This window comes from Melospiza georgiana, chromosome 1 (assembly GCF_028018845.1).
Source record: "Melospiza georgiana isolate bMelGeo1 chromosome 1, bMelGeo1.pri, whole genome shotgun sequence".
Classification (NCBI taxonomy): domain Eukaryota; kingdom Metazoa; phylum Chordata; class Aves; order Passeriformes; family Passerellidae; genus Melospiza; species Melospiza georgiana.
Genome location: NC_080430.1, coordinates 51348140 through 51361632, shown reverse-complemented (window position 1 = coordinate 51361632; position 13493 = coordinate 51348140). Strand labels below are relative to the sequence as shown.

Here is a 13493-nt window from a genome sequence, read left to right as displayed (position 1 = left end):
CGTCCCCCGGCTCTGCATCTGAGCCAGGCAAGCGAGGACGATCGGGGTCCTGGAGGCTCGAGGGGCGCAGAGGAAGAAGGAGGAGCTGGAGGAAGCGAAGGGAAGGGGAGGGGAGCGCAGGAGAGAGGATTTTCCCATCTCCTGTATTTTTTTTTTTTTTTTTTGGAGGAGGAAGGTTGCTGCTGCTAGTGGCAGCGTTTCCTCCTGCTGGAAGATGATAAATACATGAGGAGAGAGGCTCTGAGCCTGCTTCTGTGCTGCGGGAGTGTCTCTCTCTCCCTCCCTCCCCTCTCCCTGCTTCTGTGTGAGTGTGTGTTTGGCTGCCGGGCTGTGTGTGCGTGTACACTGTGTATATATATCTGAGCTGGGAGGTTATTGCAAGCTTCTCTCAGCAGCGCTCCTCTGTACAGGAAGACGGGCTCAGCTGCAGTGGTAGCATCAACAGCAGCATTAGCGGCACCAACTGCTTCATTCGCCTTTCTTCCTTCCCTTCATCTCCATCTCCCTTTCCCCTCCCTCCTCCCACGTCTTTTAGGGGATTGATCTTCATTTTTTTTAAATTATTATTTATTTTTCTACTCTACAATCCTTGTTATTTGATACTTCGTGGCTTTTTTTTTTTTCTTCTTTTTTTTCTTTCCCCCTTTCTCTGAGAAGAAGGCACAGAAACAAACACGCACAAACACAGAGAAATAAGGGAAAGAAAAGTACCGGGACTTACCCTGCTGCTGCAAACCCAAAGATAGCAGACGAAGAGGGGGTTTGGCTTCTACCCCAAGGTAAAGCCCTGCCCCCTTTACCTCCTCGACACCTCCTCCGAGGAAGAGAAGGAGAGAGAGAGAAGGGGGCCAAAGTGGAGAAAAGCAGGTCTTCTGCGGCTGGCATTTGGAGTACAGGGAGCCAGGAAGTGAAGGATGGTTGTGGTTACCCGAGCTGGCTGCAGGGCAGCTCTCTTCCTCTGGATTTTCATCAGCATTAGCTGCAGAGCCAGGACTGCTCTGCCTGCATCTCGTAAGTACCCTTTTCTAAGAAACGCGCACAATTTCAGCTCTGAATTAAGGCACAGGGAAATTCCCACAACTCCGTGAGGCTGATTATTTTTGCTTTGCTGATGAACATTGTGTTTGATTGTGTTTGATTTTTCCTTGTATGCATATGTGTGCACTGAGGTCTGATACTGTTTGCAGTGCTCCCCATCAGATCTTCCTTGGTGATTTCAGTGGGAGCTGGAGTGGAAAGTTGAAAGAGACCTGCTCTGTGATATAATCTCGGTTCTGCAATGGAGTCAGAGGGGGAAAGCAATCAGAAGCTGTTCAAAGTTTGGGGATAGTTTTTGTTTGCCTGGTCGGTTTGGTTTGTTTTGGTTTTTCCCTTCTTCCTCAGAAGGAATGCAATTTGTATTTGGAAGCACTTCACTTCCACAGTTTTGTGAGGGAAAAGAGGAGGTGTGAGCAGTTTCCATAACCAGTGTTTTATCGAGGAGCAGCAAGAGAAAATTCTGTCTCGTTTGAAGAGGAAAGAATGATTGTGAATTGATGAGAGGGAACTGAGCCAGGACAGCTTTTCTGTAGAGCAAAGTTTTGCTGCCGATAATAGAATGAGCAAAGGTATTTTAGAGGAGACCATCAATTGCCCTCCTAGTGAGGTAGAAATAGTGGAGAAATGGTCAAACATCTGCTGAAATGCTGAACTTCAGACTAGAGGGGTGTAGAGCACCTGTACAGAATCCGATTCTGTTGTTAGTATAAAAATGACAGCATATTCATTGATTTCAGTGGATATTAGACCAAGTCTTTAACATTGCACTGAGTTGTAGTTTTGAGCAAAACATTTTGCAAGTCGATGTCAGTACTAAGTATTTAGTTGTTTCTCTTAAGACTGCGTAAAACATTTGCCAATGGCCAAGTTTTTTGAAATGCATACTGAAATGAAACAGTGCATTTTTATAGTATCATCATCATACTGCTGGCTTGATCGGCTGTTTATAGAGGAAGGAAGTGTCCTGAAATGTTATGGATAGATGTGCTGGGATTGCATGCATGTGAATGGGGGTTGATTCTACTGACCAAGTAGGGAATTGCATAGAATGCAATGTATATACTGCATAGAGATCTATGTAGATCACTCTATTTATTTATTTGTTTAATTGTTTCCTTGGGGTCTGGAATGAACAATGCAATGATTAGGTAATTGGAGCACTGCTATGCTTTCTTGGTGGGTTTCTATCTGTTATCATCTAATACCTATTGAAAAACAAGTATTATTCCAGGATTTACTTCCACCTGCATATTTGTTTGTGTGTCAACAAATATATATAGCAGTGTCTGCATTGTTATCGAGGTCTCAGAGGCTATAGGATGTTCAGTTGTTTTCCTACCTTTGAATTAGGAGAAGTATTGATCCTGAGGTTTACTTCTTAGTTTTGATCAGCTATATAATTTTTCTTAGGAGTATTATTTCTTCATGGTCCTCTCTCAGGCTCTGCATAATAGGAATGTGTGGGGGAGACGATTCATGATTTAGGTTGTCAGAAATCTGTTCTTTTGAAAACAAAGTCCCTGCTTTTTTCTAGGAGGGTTTTGGAGCTTTTTTTGTTTGTTTTTGTCACTCAGCAACTAATGGCTATAGTATAACTTGAATATTACCTACAGTGGGTTATTGATTTCCCAACAAACAAATCTTTAACTTTTGAAAGAAGTTTGTTGAGAAGTTAATAGTTGTAGTAACAATATACCCAGAAATTCCAGGAATGGGGGATATATATAATCTTAATTACAGTTTAGTCATATATATTCCCATCTTGATGATTAGCTACTCAAAAATTTCTTATTATTAATTCACCTTCTAAGAGCTTATACATTATACTTCTTATGTAGTGAGTGGCATTTCATTTCATTTCTGACTCACTTCTTAAAGTGAGATGGAGCTAGATTTGTTTACTGGAAACATAAATATAGCTAGAAGTACACGCCAGCCTTAAATTTACAAAAGGATTGTTCACATTGCAGCACATGTTGAAAATTGTTGTAAAGCTTATGGATGCTTGGGTGCTGGTGCCACAGTGGGAACTCCAGTGCTGTGTCACACTGTTTTGGTGCACCACTTTGCTGGTTATTCTGTTGCATGCTTTGCTATACAAACTGGTCACTGTACTGTATTTTGTCATTGTGATCTATTTTCTGGGGTTGTTTGTAACTTTGTCTACAACTGACTGGGATTGGAGAATTTTGTGAATGGGATTGGAGAATTTTGTTCACTGTTGACAGGATAGTATACCTAGTTTTCATCATCCCTTTCCCCCCCCCCCCCCCCCCCCCCGTTGATTTTGAACCTCATATTCAGAATACTTGTAAAACAATTAAAAACTGTGTGAAATGCAACTGTGATGTAAAACTTATTTCCAACCACTATTTCATTTTCTCCTCCATTGTTACTTTATGTTTTGGCTTTGAAGTTATTAACAACATCAAATTTATTCTCTACAGTATTTTTTAAGAAGTATGCAACTCTTATGGTGTACAGTGCATTACAAATCCCTATATGAGCTTGCTATTCTGTATTTTCTCACAGTCTGGTCTGCTAGTGCTGGCATAGGAAAAGATACAGCTTTCAGAAAGAATAGCATTGGACATTGCTGATGTGAATATGCTTTATCTCAAATGTTTGTTTATTTTGCAAAGCAAATCTATCTCTAGTTATCTCTCAGTAGTACTGATTCAGAAGTGATCGTGTTGAAAGCTTTTACTCTCATTTAGTTTTATCTCGAGATGAAGTGGGTGTTGAAAGCTATCCTGTAGTATAATAAACATCCACTGTGATACAATATCCCACACATTAATGCTCAGATCTTACTGTCAATTCTATTCATAGTCATGTTTTCATACCCAGGCAATAAAATTTTAGTATTCCTGCAATTTTTATTTTTTTTAATAAGCGTGGAAGGATGAAAACACCCTTCTGGAATCAAGGCTAATGAACAGCTCAACCAGGAGAGGTCATCACAAGATAAAAAGTAACACATAAAATACAAATTTAGTGCTTTATTGTCCTTTACGTGGCTAAGATGGAATGATAGGAATATGCATATGGGTAGACTAACTCTCATTTGTATTCCTATAAAAACCCCAAACACAAAAAGCAGTAACATTGTTTCGTAATAAAAATGTTCAAGGTATTAATTATAGGATTGTCTCCTTCTCTCTGAAAGGAATTCACTTTACAAGTAATTATATTTCACAGCTAGGGGTTTTTGGTTTTCTTCATCATATCTCTTTTTATGCAATGCAAACCTGATGAGCACAGAACTATTAAAACTTCTAGTTCTGATACTTGTCATACTTATGTAGTATGCCCCATACCATGGCTCAGGTTGAAGTTTGAGCCCATTTTACAAGACTTGGGGCAGAAATCATAAGCGGGGGCATGTATAGTAAATAATTAAGATACATAAAAGAAAGAATATACAGCTTTTACATTTGGCTTCATGGCACCCATATTGTCCTGGGAAAAGTACTGAAAAGGAGTGATGTGCCTTTTGAAAGAGCAAAAGGCTCTTGTACAAGAAAGTCCTTTTTAAGAGGCCAAGTTGGATGAAGCTCTGAGCAATCTGGTCCAGTGGAAGTTGTACGCCCATGTTGGGCATATGAGGTGTCATATATTCTATTAGATTAGATTCACTCTTGGGGAATATTTCTTCTCTAGATAATGTCTCAGACACAATAATAATTTTGGAAATCTGAGATTTTTTTTTTTTTTTTATTGTAACTTATTAACCTGTTGTCTTGAGGTTAACACAGCGGTCTCACAGAATTTATTTTCAAGTACACCAAACCATTTTCATGTGCATTTAGCATTTAATAATTTTTCTTACCTTTGGGGTCAAAGCACTTAAAAATATACTACACTTTTAATTTGAGGGCCTGGCTCTCTTTTAAGTTCATGGAATTTCATAACATTAAACATATGATTTCTCTTTTGTTCTTTTAGAACACTTTAGCTAGAAATTAGAACAAAATTTACATCCATCATAGTACAATTGTATTATTATTTAGATGCTATTCATCACCATATAATAAAATTCAGGTTCAACAGACAAGTGACAGCATTTAACAACATTGGACTGAGTTACTGAGCTACTGTTATTATTTAACAACTTTGCATTGAGTTACTCATCATGACTCTTTAAATAAATTGGCTTTTTCTTGAGCAATATGTTAACTTATATGTGAATGAATGAAACAGTATCAAATAGTCTGCTCTAATTTCAAAATTGGTGGCAGCAGCTATAGCCTGTGTCAGTGCTGAAAATCCAAAGTTTCAAGGAGTCTTTAACTCTTTATGCAACATTGCATAAAACCTAATTGCAGACATTCATCTAGGTAGAGCAAGTCTGATTCAAAGTTTGGTGTCAGTGGGCATTGAATCAATTGTAAATGCCATTGAACTACTGTTTTAATAACTGGCTTTTGCTTGGGCTGGTTTTGCTTTGCTTGCGTGTTTATTTTTTTTTTTAATTCTGGTGTAATAATATGAAATAAGGCATAAAAAGTTCTTTATTAAGTAGTCCAGTCTGAAAGAAAGAAAGTTTGAAGGTGAAGGTAAAGACTTCAAATTGAAAACTTCTTTCTGAACATTGATTGTTTCTTTTGCAAGGAGATGAGAAGTATTTTTTTATTTTCTCTCTCTCTCTTTTTTTTTTTTTTCCACTCAGGTACTTTTAACACAGGAGACTACTTCAGTTGCTTCAGTTGTGATAGGAAATTATGTATATATAATGCATTAGACCTCAGACTATACCTCTTCTTGAATAACTCACATTACAATGGATCTGTTACAGACAGTAAATTTTCCTATAGAAGTTCTTCTAGACTTTTACCTTGGATCTCTATGTCTTTAAAATTATCAGATATCATGTTTACTCTTTAGGAGTTTTCAAGACTGTAGTACTTTTAATGTCTGGGACTATAACAAACTACGCACAAACAATGGGGGAGTTTCTGCATTTCCTTTTATCTAGATTTCAAAAGCTGATCTCACTCTACATGATCTGACTCATAGGTCAAAATAAGATAACTGGTTAAATTTTGAGGTCTTCCCCTACGCATGCCTATGTCCTGAATAGCTGTCATGCTCATCTTACAAAAGCACATGGACTTGCAAATGTGATCCAGTCAAGTAGGAAACTTCAACTAGGAAATGTTAGAGAAGCAACAGGAGTCTTCTTCAGCAGATGAGATGATGAGTGACTTTGCAAGTTCTTTAGTCTTAACAATTTTATATAATTTAAAATTATAGCATTATTTCCAAAATCCACATAGAATTGAGATCCTTCTTTAAAAGATCAGGAAGACTTGCAGGATAAAGAAAGCAGTCCACTAGTTTGAGCTGTCTTGCACTGAAGGAAATGGAAGTTGAGCCACAGATTATAGGAACAGTGTGGTTATGTTTTTTGTCATGAGTTCATGATTCAGTCCATTGGTATGAAATACTAGAAATTATTAAACTGGTTCCTCAGACTTCAGCCTTTGAATGAACATTGATTTTATCTGTATTGCACTTCATTTATCCAGCAACTTCATTGGCATTGCATAGGTAGATAATCCAAGACCACTAGGTAATTGCAGAACATGTTAAATCTCTAAATTTGGTGAAGTAGAAAATTGCAGTAATCAGTAATCGATTCTTTTGATCCACTTGCATTTCCAACTTTGAAGACATTATAGATATAATAGAATTCCCAAGTCCTGTGCTTAACATTTACAAAGAACTTGGGCACTCGGTTTTGATAGTTCTGCAATTTTGAAGCAGCTTTACAAAGCTGAGACCTTTCCTACCTCAGAAATGGTCTCAGTATTCATTCACTGTAGTAGCAGCCAGCCTTTTCCGATTGGGTCTTTAAGGTTGAACAGCAGATAATTCAGAGCAGAAAAGGATATTGACATTCACATTTACCTCTTTCCTCTGCCTAAAAAAGTCTAGAGATTTTTTTTGACTTTACAATCTCCTGGTGGAGATATGGTTCTTTCAGACATTTAACTTAAGCAAGCGGTCATGCCAAGTCCATTGAGGGACTGGCAAACTTATTTACACATATGGTTTGTAACTTGATGTTAATATTTACCACAATTTGAAATATTTATCAAATATTTTATTTTAAGCTGTGTATGCGCTCCAAAAATATGTTTTAAATAAATCAGTGACTAAAATCAACTCAGAATAGCTAGGAACTTTGTTGCCAGTTTTACATTTGTATTGGTAAAAGCTCAAGTTGGGTTACAACTTTTAATGTGTAAATAAATTAAATGGCTAAAAATACTTTCTAGAAACCAGACAGCATTTGAACTGTTCTAACCAAAGGATTTTCCATCCCACAAACAAATGTGATGTTTTTGAATGAACATTTATTATTTTTTATCTAGAATATTTAAGTCTCAGCTTAAAGGGAAAGAAATTTTTCTTGTAGAAATGACTGTCTAAATATAACATAAACATTCTGTTTGATTTTGAAAAACTGCTATTCCATTTAGTATTTTTTAACCTTTGCCCAAGGAAGTCAGCTATACATGTGCTACATTTCTGCTTTCTGTTTCTACAATGTAAGAATAATCTGACTGAAAAAAATAAGCTTTTTTTTTGCTTTGTATCAAATCTAGAGAGGTGTCGCTGTCTGGGTTTCTTAAATCACCTAAATATTGATAAAAATGTATCTTGTTTATTGCTTAATCATCTTGTATACTTGAAGTGGTATTTACTGAGAACCCAATGAAAACCTGGAATTTATAGGGATGCAATACAGAAGATCAGCAGATGAGCTGAGGAGACTGCAAGGGTCCATTTCTATAAGGGGCAGCAGAAAGCCCGTGATGGAAGCCTTGCCAGAGAAGAAAAGGAAGAATTATTGGCTAAGGGCCTAATGCAATGGGATAAAACACAGCAGGAAAGGCAACCTCAATATATTTAGGGTTTTATGACATTTCATATCATATCATTGGTTTTAAGTATCATTGGTGTAAAGTTCTGGAACACATTTTGAAATGCAATTAAATTAGAATATGCTTTTCACTCAGCTTATGGGAATAGAAGGAATACTGTGGTTTGGGAAAAGCAAAAAAAAAAAAAAAAAAGCCCAATAAAACCCCAAACCAAAAACTTGGAATAGCAAACCAACACAGAAACAAAAACCCTAAATTTAGACCCTGTTGACCCAGGTTTCAAACACAGATACCTTCCTAAACTCTTTAGACTCTGCCCACATTTTTAGTGAAACATAGGACGGGCTTGTACACATTTTTTTCCCTGAACACAGATACAAATTCAAATATCTAAAAAAAACCCAGAAAAATAAGGATAACTAGTAATTTTAAAACAGAGATTAAAACTAGTGGCATCCACCATTGCTCAGGGCTATGGGAAAAAAAGGGAGACGAATGTGCTGAAGAGAAGTTGAGGTGGTCTCCCATACAATAACAGTAACCTATTTATTTTTATTTTTTTGCTGAGGAATGGGGTCACAGAGAGTAGCTTGCCCTGTCCATAGCATTAGCATTGCATTAGGAAAAGAGTAAGCTTCTATGAGAAACAGAGTCAGAGGCATATCCATACAGGGTAGGCTCTGCTGGATACATGCTCCCAAGCTTCAGCAAGATGTACTCTCTAATGTTCTTTCCTTTGGTTTTACATCCAAAAAATTATGCTAGTGGGCATACTGTCAGTTATATGATGAACGTCCTACCTGCTTCTTCCCCGGTACAGCCAAGCTGTTAGAAATGATAGAAAATTCCCTGTAGATAGGAGAAGGTCTCCTTTACTGTTCCAACCCTTTTCCAAAAAATATACATCACGTGGTCACACACCCATTTGCTTCTGCTCCTAATTCATTTGCCATTTCTCACATGCCTCCTTTCTGATTTTATTAATCACCTCACTCCCTACTCTCTGTCCTCTCGCTACCCTTTCCTCCAGCAATAAACTGACTCCACTGGCTTCTCTTGGATTCTCATTGATTCATCACTGTTTTGAGTAATTTGCTGAGCCTGAAACTAAGGGAGATTGTCTTCATTGATTCCTGATTAATTCATCTGTTTGTGAAAGCTAGGTACACAGGTAATAACTCAATTGAAATTCCTTCGCTGCTTAATTGCTGTGCCATAATCCTGGCCTGTTAAATCAGATAATCAGATATTATGAATTAAGTTAGGATTTATTTTTTCAAAACACAATTATAAGAATATCATTATAAGGAATGCTTTTATTAATGCAATTTATAATTATTCATAATATGCAATTTTAGAGTTTAGGTCAGTACAGTGCATAGGTTTTATTCATACGGAAAAAAAAACTGTGTCAGAGGAATTCTGTGAGTGAATTATGCTTCCAAATCTACATATTCATAATTTATAAGGCCAAAAAGGATCCAACCCAGCTACAGTGGTATGGTTGATTGTATTACTACTTTTCTCTGCTTTAAAGATATCCTGGTTTAGGGCAAATTTGGGAGAAAACTTCCAAAAGGGTCCCTCTAGAAAGCAGATTCAAGAAGCCCTTCCCGTACTAGTTCAGGAAAATTTTCTTAGAGAAAAGTGGAAAAAAACCCAGATTATTTAACAAGCCAAGTATTCACAAGCATAAACAATTAATAATATTAAACAATGAAACCTTTCACTGCTCTGAAGGGATGGCAAATTCAGAAAGTTCTTGTCATGAGGTGTAGCTCAGCTTGCTCAGTCTCTTATCAGTCCCTCTGGGGCTGGAAAATGCCACATCCCAGGCCCTGGTAGACCACAGGTGTGAGCTGCCGGTGTTCTTCTGAGTTTTCAGTCCAGAGCAGGCCAGACTTTGAATAGTCTTAAGAAAAAGAAAAACCACAGTCCAGGGAACTTCACTGCCTCAGCGAGCTAAAAACTAACTAAAAGCAAAGGAGAGGTCTCTTCCACTGTCTGTCCATGCTGCAGACAACACAGTCTCGGAGAAGAGAAAGATGAAACTCTTGTCTTTATATTTTGAAAACAACCACCTCAGACATTCCCCTGCTTCTCCTTCTCCCTCTTCCCTCTCAGATCTAGTTTTAAGGGTGTAGAACTTAATAACCACCATAAACAGAACAGACAATTGGGAATACAAGCATCATAAAGTCACCCCAGAACAAGAGATCATAGAATCAATGAACCAGGGAATGGCTTGGGTTGGAAGAGATCATCTAGTCCAACCCCGCCTCACGGGCAGGGAAACATTTCACCAAACCAGATACCTCAATGCCCTGTCCAACTTGATTTTAAATATTTCCAGGGATGGGATATTTGCAGCTTCTCTGGGCAGTCTATTCCAGCATTCAATTCGTTTGTGTAATCTAAATCTACCCTTTAGTTTAAAAATGTTCCTCTCATACTATCAGTACATGCTCTGGTAAAAAGTATTTATCTTTCTTATAGGTCCCTTTTAAGTATGGAAAGGCTGCTATATAAGGTCTGCCTAGAGCCTTTATTTCCAAGATAAGCCTCGCCAACCCTCTCAGTTTCTCTTTATGAAAGGGAGAAGCCCTCTGACTATTTCTGCGGCCCTCATGTCAACAAACTCCAGCATGTCAATGTCTTTCTTCTGTTGAGCTGGACTGAGAGTGGCTCCAGAGCTGGACTCAATGCTCCATACCAGGTCTAAGGACAGCAGAGTAGAGGGGCAGTGTGACCTCCCATAACCTGTTGTCCATGCTGCTTTTTATGCATTCTAGGATCCTACTGCCTTTCTCAGCTGCGACTGTACGTTGCTGGCTCTTACATAAGTTTTCATCTGCCAGTATCCCCCAGCCCTTCCTTGCTTTCAATCCATTCATCCCCCAGTTTGCATTGCTTCTGGGGATTGCCCCAGCCAGGTGACAGACCTTACACTCGGATTTGTTGGACTTCATGAGGTTCACATGAGACCACTCCTCAAGCTTGTCCACATCTCTCTGGAGGGTGTCCTTTCCCTCAGTCATATCAACAGCACGACTCACCTTGGTTTCATTCCACAAACTTGCTAAGGGTACACTCAATCCCATGGTCTAGGTCATTAATAAAGACATTTAACTGTACTTGTCCCAGTACCCCTGAAGGACAACACTCATTTCCATTTGCATCTCCATTTGGACTTCGAGCCATTGACATTTTGGGCATGGCTGTCCAGTCAATCCTTATCCATTCATGCATCAAACCCATATTTCTCCAATTTAGAGACAAGGGTGTTGTGTACAAGTGTGTCATTGGCCAGGTAGCTTACATCAGAAGCTCCTCCCTCATCTACTAAGAGGGCCACTCCTTTGTAGAAGGCCACCAGGCTTGTCACATATAATATGCCCTTCATGACTCCAAGTTTACTTTCCCTAATACACCTCCTTGTCATTCACCCTTTGGCAGAGTTTCTAGGAGAATCTGGTTTCATGAACCTTCTAGGCACAGAGGCTGACTGATTGGCAGTTCTCAGTGTCCATTTTTACACATTACATAAATGGGTGCCATGTTTCCCCTCTTCCAGACACTGGAGGTTTTGCTTTACTGTCATGACTTTTCAGAAGTGATAGAGAACTGCTTATATCTGCCAGTTCCCTCAGGACCCTGGGATGCATCTTGTCAGCTTCCATAGATTTGTTTATGTTCAGGTTCCTCAGATGGCCTTGAATCTGGTCTGCTCCCACAATGGAGTCCCTGCCTTTATATTCAGGGCCTTGAGAGATGTGGGAAATTCAGCTGGCAAGGAAAATTTGAGGAAAAATGTTGCTGAGTACATCAGACTTCTCCATATCAGCTGTCATCAGATGCCCTGTCTCACTTATCAGAGGGGTACAGTTTCTTTTGCCTTCCTTTCCCAAGTCACATACCTGTCAGGGTTTTCACACATTTCCTTCTGGCATTAAATGTCCTGGTCTGGAGCTATGTTCTTTACCCTGAGTTCATAACTTCAAACATAGTCACATTGAAAAGTCTAATGCTTCCTTTTACAAGCTGGCTTAGTTTTACCAAGCTTTTGACATGTAAGCTTCAAGTCATCTTCAGCTTCAAAGGCTATGCATTTTTCTGCAGTTCAAATAATAAAGATGTTAAGCAACAAAGGACTGAAAATCAGACTTCCACTAGTTCTCACTAGAAACCACTCATTTCCTTTGTTACAATTACATTTTGAGATATTTAGAGTGCCACATTTACAATAATTTTGAATCTTAATTAAAATAGTGTAGACTGCCATTCAAGTGCTTTCAGAATTCAAGATACATATGACTGCAATTTATGCAGAAACAGATATAGACACATATATCTGCAGATTTCTTGTGATCCAATTTTGTATTTAAAAAAAAAAAAAAAGAAGCCTTCAGAAGATCAGGATACTTTGATAAGATCTACTTTTTAAAAAACTATGTTGATTTTCAGTAATTGCATTTACAGCATTTAAATTTTCGTTAATCAAGTTCTATTGTTTTGTCTAGCAGCAGCAATAGCTGGAGTGGCTTGTAAGTGTGCAGGTCATCTTTTTCAATATTTGCACTTCACAGTTTCTTTCAGCCTTCTGGAATTTCCTTGCTGTTTCAAGAGTTATTGGAAATCAGCAATAATCAGCAGAGACCTTCTCGGTCACAGCTTGCCCTGCTGGTTGAAACTGCCTCGCCCTGTTAACCTCTGTTTAACATCTTTGTCAGCTTTTATTAGAATGTAAATTGTTTTGCTGCCACTTTGGGATCTAACTACGCAGTCTTGTTCATTTTCCTAACACTGTATGTTTTTGTCTCTTCTACGTGATTGGCAGATTCATCACTTATATGTAGCAGTCTTTTGGTATGGTTCCTTTTGCTCCTCAAGTCCTTTCTCACTTCTTGAAAAAAACCCCAAAACACAAAATAAAACACCCACACCTGTGATTTTGGTTCTTTTTTCTAAAAATAGTTAATATGATTTCTGTGCATAGACAAATTAAATCTTATATATTTTTGCACGTAATTTAATGTATTTGTTAAATTCTGCTTTACAAAATCACAGAATGGTTGAGTTTGTAAGGGACTGCTAGAGGTTATCCTGCCTTGCTAAAATAGTGTTCCTTATATCAAATCTAAACCTGTCCTCTAGGAAGACTATACAGCATGAGATAACATGGCCTTGGAGAGACTAGAGTAACATGGTTATTGGTTTCAGCAGAAGGAAATAATATAATCTTTTCTGATCTGTTCTGTCCTGGCCCTTACTATTGCTTCAAATCAGAACAGAAAATTCATTTGGATTTTAGGGATTCTCTGTATTCTTCATTTAACAACTTGCAATATCACTAAGGTCAGTCTAATAGAAATGCCCCTCCCAGTCTTCACTGACATATTTTTCTATATTCATAGAGAATAGTTAGTTCAGAATTCTTGATGTCATGGAGAATATTTATATTCTGAATTTGAAAATCACTTCTCTTCTGTTGCTGAAGATTTACCTTTTATGAAATATCAGTAAAACCATCATGTCAATTTTTAAGAGTGTTCAGAGATAGAA

At 38.0% G+C, this 13493-nt stretch overlaps 1 protein-coding gene across 1 annotated transcript in view; it reads left to right on the top strand.

The window, feature by feature from the left end:
• Positions 1 to 235: 235 nt before the first annotated feature.
• Positions 236 to 13493, top strand: part of CNTNAP2 (contactin associated protein 2) — a 1020353-nt gene continuing 1007095 nt past the window's right edge. Inside the window, exon 1 of the mRNA XM_058040331.1 lies at positions 236 to 1011. Within this exon, the coding sequence (XP_057896314.1) occupies positions 915 to 1011 (97 nt within the window). The 5' untranslated portion in view covers positions 236 to 914. The remainder of the gene's footprint in view (positions 1012 to 13493) is intronic.